This window comes from Crocodylus porosus, unplaced genomic scaffold, assembly GCF_001723895.1.
Source record: "Crocodylus porosus isolate Cpor-Errol unplaced genomic scaffold, CroPor_comp1, whole genome shotgun sequence".
Classification (NCBI taxonomy): domain Eukaryota; kingdom Metazoa; phylum Chordata; order Crocodylia; family Crocodylidae; genus Crocodylus; species Crocodylus porosus.
Genome location: NW_017728910.1, coordinates 466,911 through 474,682, shown reverse-complemented (window position 1 = coordinate 474,682; position 7,772 = coordinate 466,911). Strand labels below are relative to the sequence as shown.

At 47.4% G+C, this 7,772-nt stretch overlaps 1 protein-coding gene across 1 annotated transcript in view; it reads left to right on the top strand.

The window, feature by feature from the left end:
* Positions 1–3,667: 3,667 nt before the first annotated feature.
* ANKUB1 (ankyrin repeat and ubiquitin domain containing 1) overlaps positions 3,668–7,772 on the top strand; it is a 20,934-nt gene continuing 16,829 nt past the window's right edge. The window contains exon 1 of the mRNA XM_019533122.1: positions 3,668–3,916. Coding sequence (XP_019388667.1) covers positions 3,824–3,916 — 93 coding nt within the window. The 5' untranslated portion in view covers positions 3,668–3,823. The remainder of the gene's footprint in view (positions 3,917–7,772) is intronic.

Here is a 7,772-nt window from a genome sequence, read left to right as displayed (position 1 = left end):
TTTTTCTATATACGCATCACTAGATTTCTCCGTGTTCGCATTAGAGAGAAACCGCTCAGAGTTTTCAAGGGAGGTGAAGGGAAATGTATTTGATTTGCGACTCTGCAGTGCCTGCATTTGTTTTTTTTATAGGACTTGAGTATATAGTAGAAACAAACAAATTATGTTAAGTGCTCTGATTCTGCATTTCTGATTTTCACATAGAAAAGCAGCTTTCAAGAGCCCAATATCTATTTCTAAGCAGAAAGGCAACATCATTTTAGCCTTTTTCACAGAACACCAACCTTAGTTTGACCAAATACTATCACTAGACCAAACACTAGTATTATATATTAGTATTATATTATAGTACAGGGGTGGGCAAAATACGGGCTGCAGGGCCGCATCCGGCCCACGGGGCCCCTAAAAAATTTAGGAAATTAATATTTATCTGCCCTTGGTTCCTGTCAAAAATGAGAGGAACCAGGGGCAGTAGGACCCAAGGGAAGCCCGGTGAGCTCCCACAACAGCAGGGCCCCCCCGCTCCTGCTTCCCCAGCTGGAAGCCCCAGGAGGGGCTTCTGGCCTGGGACCACATGGCTGCACCACGCCAGAACTTCAGGTAAGGATGGGCGGGGTGGGGATGAGCAGGGGAGGACACCAGCAGGGAAGGAGCCTGGGGAAGTGTGGTCCAGGGAAAAGCTGAGCCCAGGGAATAGCAGCCCCTTGTCCGCCCCGTGGCCGGTACACTGTGCTGCAGGAGCTTGCAGCCTGCCTGGGGCTGCCTGTGCCTGCTCAGGACAGCCCAAGGTGGGCTGTGAGCAGCTGCAGCAGGGAGCGTCAACCACAGGGTGAGGGAGGGGCCGCTTTTTCCTGGGCACAGCTTTTACCCAGGCTCCTTCCCTGCTCCTCCCCAGCGCAGAGGAAAATAGCCCTTGCCCCGCCCTGTGGTTGACGCTCCCTGCTGCAGCTGCTCACAGCCCACCTTGGGCTGTCCTGAGCCGGCACAGGCAGCTTGCAGGTGGGCTGCAAGCGGCTGCAGCACAGGATGCCAGACACCAGGCAGGGAAGTGGCTGCTTTTCCCCCCCTGCACTCAGCACCAGCTTGTAACCCACCCCATTGCCAGCCTGGGCCCTGAGCTAGCTCCAGGCTCACCCGTCAGGGCTGTGCATGGTGACAGCAGCTGCGGCCCCCGCCCCCCACCTTGCAATGCTGGGCAGTGTTTGCCACTGCCGGCTGTGGGCTGCCCAGTATGTGAGCTCTGGATGTACTGCCCAGTGCAGCAAACACTGCCCGGTGCAGCAAATGGGGAGGCCCACAACTGCTGCCACCATGCACAGCCCTGACAGGCGAGCTGGCGGGGCCCAGGTTGGCAGCAGAACAGGTTACAAGCTGGTGCTGAGCACAGGGAAAAGTGGCCTCTCACCTACCCCATACCCAGCACCCTGCTTGCAGCCACTTGCAACCTGCGTGGGGCTGCCTGTGCCTGCTCAGGACAGCCGTGCATGGGCTGTGAGCAGTTGCAGCAGAGAGCGCCAGCCATGGGGCAGACGAGGGGCCGCTTTTCCACATGCTCAGCACCAGCTTCTTCCTTGTCGGCGAGCAGGGGTTGGGGCTGTGTGCTGCCCCCTGCCTGTACCACAGGGCTGGAGGGCACTGGGAGTAAGAAGGTGCAGGAGCCAGCGGGAGCACAGGGCCCACACCCGTGTCCCCAGGGCCAGTGCCAGCAGGGCCCAGAGCAGGTTGACAGGAGTGCAGGGTCCCAGCCAGCAGGGGCTCTATGGAGCCGGGCCAGCTCCCCCTTCTCCCTGCTGGTGCAGCCCAGCCCAGCTCCACAGACCCCTGCCAACGTGTGCCCCACTTTGGGCCCCACTGATGCTCGTCCTAGGACATTGGTTCCAAGACATTGGGACATTGATCCCAAGATGGTAACCAACGGGGCGGAGCACCTGTCAAGGGGCAGGGCTACCCGTGTGGCCCTCAACAGCCTGCCAAACCTGGGTAAGCGGCCCTCTGCCCGAAATAATTGCCCGCCCCTGAACTAGTACAAATAAATGATGAAAATTATATATAGGCAGCCAAGCTTGATGCAAAATTCAAAGAACTATTTTGTACAAAATGCCATATTTAGGAGCCCTTAATTAAGAAACCATTGCTGCTGTGGCAGCGTTTTGATGCCACAAGCAGCAAGTGCATTCCAGCTTCTCAAGTGTCATACTAGAATTTAGAAATAACAGAACTACAAGAGGATGGGTAGTAGAGGATAGCTGAAACACTGACATCCCAATCTCCCCATTCACCAGTATAACACTTAGAGTAGGTGAAGCAGAGAGCCTATTTTCATCATAATCTCACCATTTAACATGGGCTGGCACCAGATGGAGGTGGGAGGAAAGTAGAACTCAGGATCTCGTCCAAAACCTAATGCAGTCAGTCTAAATAGTCACATTGACTTCAGTGAGCTTTCCCCAGATGAGTAATTCTGGAGTGAGACGCCAGGCAGCACAATATTTTTCATTTACTATACACAGTATTTTCAGCTAAAGTTCTCAAAGCATTCCACACACAACCATTTCTTCTCAAGGAGCTCTGTGACATAGGTAAATATATAACCATTTCATAAATGGGAAAAAACTAAGGTAAAGTGTCTTCTCCAAGGCTAGAGAATATATTAATGACCAGCTGAAGTGCCCATTCTTTGCCCAGGTTGTTATTTTTGTAATTGCAGTGCTTAGCTATTTTCAAAGAATTTAGTGCAACGTATTTTGGTGAAAAATATTGCTTATTTTTAAAGAGCATAGTTCAACATATTTAACATTTAATATTTAATGTTGAGCAAAACAAAAGACAAGCAGCAAGATAATTATGACAATTGAATTGAAAAAAAAACAAGTGTCAAATAATAACGACAATTGAACCGAATTCACTGCGTCCAAAATAGAGTGGTACCAGTTTATCTGAGAAGCGAAATAATCCCAGTCAATGGAAGCCCCAAAAAGGGTCAAGTGAAAAATAACCCACCTATAATTTTCTTTGGGTGGTATTCAGTGATTTTGGAAGGTTCAGAGTAGATAGGACCAGCCATTCTTGAGTAACAAGTGTACAGACATGCATACAGACATATACTTCATTTTACATACATAGATATGTGAAGGAACTTAATCCAGGAATCCTGATGCTTATTCACATATCCTACCTAATAACAATATCTTATACACCTTAAAATACTGGGTTTTATGTTCATTTTAATATAAACATCTAATGTTCCAAACTTGCTGTGAATTAAAAAATGCGAATGGTTGTATAAAATTGTTACAGTATATAAATGAATGACACCTAAATTTATTTACAAAACATTTAAAACATTGCATTAAGTAATAAACATTAGAACAGTTTAACATTTGCCAAGTAACATTTGCCAGTTTAACATTTGACAACGCTCACTGCTTTGAAAGGAAGCACCTGAAAAAATGTGTGAATGGTTGGCACAATGTTAGAAGTAGAATTACCTTGGATTCTGTGTGTACATGTCTGCAACTTGTTCACACTTGCCTTAATCAATATGTGGCTTGCTGGTTTAATTAAAGATTCAGTTGGGGGAACATTTCCCTATTCACTGATGCTAGAGACATGCATTCAGCATTGTATCTTAGTGTTGGTCCTGCCTGTCACTGAAGGGCTTTTTCTGGCAGGCATTTGCTTTAAAGAGAAGAAACTCTGCATTTAGGTTGGATATTTATAGTTTCTTCTGGTTTGCTTTGTTTTTAATAATGGATATGAATTTTTCAAGGCATGGATTTTGTTAGCTTATCCAGGCCTTCTACAGTTTTTAGCAGCGTTTTTCATGATGAGGATTTTCATAGCTTTTGAAGGACTTTGTGAATCTTTTGACATTTTGGCAGAGCAGACTGTGCAAACTGTAAAACAGATGATAAAGGTAGGAATTTAGAAACTTACGAAGTGAATTCTCTTTATTTTTTATATGTTCCATTTATAATTTAAATGTACATGGATTAGGGTGGCCATCATAGAGGACATTCCGGTTTTCTGCTACTCTGTCCTCTATTGTTATGAAACTGGACAACTTTATGTCCTCTATTTTTCTTTTCGAGAGAAAAATAAAGGACATAAAAGCATCCAGTTTCATATCAATAGAGGAGGGATAACCGGACTCTTCTCTATGATGGTCACCCTAACATGGATGTGTATATTTAATAGTATATTCCCTGTTCTAATTTAAATGTTTTTTTGTTAAGTACTGTGCACACCTATCCTAGGTTTCTGTGAAATGTTTCAGAGATTCTGGCAGTATGATTCTTCAGTATGGTTAAGATCTGCTGTCATAGTTGGCAATATGGGAGTAAAGAGCAAATACTTTAGTCCAACCATCATTGTTGTAGCTATGTTCTTGATGTAAGTTAAATCTCAGAGTTGCCTTACCTTCCATTTGGCTGCCAGCAACAAAGCCCCTGGGGTATTTCTTGCCAATAACAGTCCTTGCAGTGGGGAAGCACACAGACTATATATTTTTTTCTCCCTGATCATTTCCCCAACAAAGGAAAGTCTACTGAGACAACAGTAAACAGCAAAGCTAACCTATTTAATGATTTCTTTGCCTCCATTTTCCTGAGCAGGGACCGGAACAGCCACCCCTCATCTCTAGGTCCCCCTCAGGCCCCAGGGGAGGCACACCAAAGCCAAGGGCTATTGAGACACTAGTTAGGGAACTTCTGGAGGGACTGGATGTATTCAAATCAGCTGGTCCAGATGATCTCCACCCCAGAGTACTGAAGGAATTAGCAGAGGTCATTGCAGGACCTCTGGCATGGCTTTATGGGCACTCATGGTGCTCTATCATGGTGCCAGAGGACTGGAAAAGGGCCAATGTGGTTCCCATTTTGAAAAAAGGGAGGAAGGAGGACCCAGGAAACTATAGGCCAGTCAGTCTTACCTCGATCCTGGGTAAGCTTTTTGAGAGAATTATCCTGGCATATGTCCGCGAGGGGCCAGCAGGGGAGATTATGCTTAGGGACAACAAACAGGGGTTCATTAGAGGCAGGTCCTACCAGACGAACCTGGTGGCTTTTTATGACCAGGTCACCAAATCCTTAGCTGCAGGGGTAGCAGTGGACGTAGTCTTTCTGGACTTTAGGAAGGCCTTCGACACTGTCTTACCCCATTCTCATTAAAAAACTAGGATACTGTGGCGTTGACACCTACACAGTCAAATGGGTTACTAGCTGGCTGGAGGGCTGCACCCAGAGAGTGGTGGTGAACAGGTCTTATTCGTCTTGGAGGGATGTGGGCAGTGGGGTTCCGTAGGGCTCGGTCCTCAGGCCTGCACTGTTCAACATCTTCATCAGTGACTTGGACAAGGGGGTAAAAAGCACCCTGTTCAAATTCGCAGATCACACTAAGATGTGGGGAGAAGTGGGCATGGTAGAAGGGAGGAATAGGCTGCAACCAGACCTAGACAGGTTACAGAGGTGGGTGGATGAAAACAGGATGGGTTTCAACACTGACAAGTACGAAGTACTGCACCGGGGAGGAAGAACCAGCAGCAGACCTACACGCTGGGTAACTCCCTTCTTCTCAGTGCAGAGGCAGAAAAGGATCTTGGAGTCGTTACTGATGCCAGAATGAACATGGGCCGCCAATGTGGGGACACGGTCAGGAAGGCCAACCGTACCTTGTCATGCATCCACAGGTGCATCTCAAGCAGGTCCAAGGAGGTGATCCTCCCCCTCTATGCAGCACTGGTCAGGCTGCAGCTGGAGTACTGCATCCAGTTCTGGGTGCCGGACTTCAAGAGGGATGTGGACAACATGGAGAGGGTCCAGAGGAGGGCCACTCGCATGATCAGGAGTCAGCAGGGCAGGCCCTACGAGGAGAAGCTAAGGGACCTGAACCTGTTCATCCTCCACAAGAGAAGGCTGAGGGGGGATCTAGTGTCCATTTACAAACTGGTCAGGGGGGATCAGCAGGCATTGAGAGAGTCCCTGTTCCCCCAAGCACTACCAGGAGTGACTAGAAATAACGGTCACAAGCTGGCAGAGGGTAGATTCAGGCTAGACATCAGGAGGTGCTACTTCACGGTCAGGGCGGCTAGGATCTGGAACCAACTTCCAAGCAAAGTGATGCTGGCTCCTACCCTGGGGGTCTTTAAGAGGAGGCTGGATGAACACCTTGCTGGGGTCATTTGACCCCAGTACTCTTTCCTGCCATGGCAGGGGGTCGGACATGATGATCTGCTCAGGTCCTTTCCAACCCTACCAACTATGAAACAGTGTGGAATCCTTCTTTGGCCAAATTTGGGAGCTTTCTGGTCTGTTTTATGAACAAAATCATCCAATCTTCAATTTTTTACATCCAAGAATTCAGAAGTAGCCTATTAGTTTGAAATTAAGTTCAGGGTACAGATAACATTAATTTATTTTAGAATATGTCCTGCCATTTCATCTTTTGAGGCAGGCAAGTGATGGAGAGAAAACAAATTATGTTGATATGATATGGCTTATTTTGGAATAAGAATAAATGTATTAAAACCTGGTATCTAAATTCCCATTTGCTTTTGGGAATTGTTCATTTTTCAATGGTGGGTTAATTGGTCAGTGACATTTTGTGTCAGACCGGATACAGACAGGCTATGACTTCCCTGCAAAGGCATGTGCTTGAATTCATAACAAAGTCCAGAATTTCATAAGAAGTTTGATTATCTGCTCTGGCCCCTTCCCTTCCCAGCTCAGGACTGGAGTTCAGGTTTATAAAGGCAACAAGGAATGTGATGAGAGCAGTACATGTTTTTTGCAGAGTACCAGGGAAACAGCGAATGGAGATTTTATTTGAAGTCAGAGGAAAAAAATATGTAAGGTGCCTGAGTGAGGGTTATAACTAAAAAGTATCTCAGAGGTCCCAGATTACCACAAACTCCCAGCCCAGATGTAGCATTTGTATTCCATACTACCCAGAACTGGAACATATACCACAATCTTATTTCAGATTATTTTTATCTCCAGGAGCAATTGTGACTATACATTTGGCTGGACACTCTGAACTAATCTTATACTACCTGTCATGGGATGGGGTCCTTAAGGATGGCCGTGTGCTCCTAAGGCCCCTTGACCGTGCCAATTTTGGGCCTGATAGGCACCCTCAATTCTCACTCACCATATCTTTGATGACAAATATGAAAATAGGGAGGCTGCCTTTAAGTCCTCTTGGACATGGTTTGATAGACTTACTGAACCCTGTGGGTCCCGGACCCCTTGTGGGTCTTGCTTCACAATGGGTGTTTTGGGGGCACCCTAGCCTTATGGGCTATATGCATGGCTCCAACCATCCCTTTACCATGCCCCAAGCCTCTGTGGTGCCCCTTGTCTGTGCCGGGCTGTCTGCGCCTCAAATGCCATGCCCTCTCTGGCACCAGGGTCTCTGCACTCCACCAAATGCTGTGTCCTCTCTGGCGCTGGGGTCTCCACTCTGTAGTGGGCCTCCTCCTTCACCAGATAGTTTCACTCAAACCACCGGTGTTATAAAACTACAAACAAAACCTAAGCCCCTGGGCTATAACTTAACACAGGCACCGAAGGTGTGCTCTGCCCCTTTACCATTACCCAGAGCAGGGGTTAGTCAGGCCTTCTTCCCCCTTAGCTGCCAGCAGGGACCTGCCTCCCTCAGCTTCAGCCTGGGGTTTATATGGGCCCAAGGCCCTGCCCCTTCCTGCCAGCTGACCAAGTACAGGTGCTGATTAATTTCCTCCTTAGCCAGTTGCCATGGCAACCTGCACCTGGGCT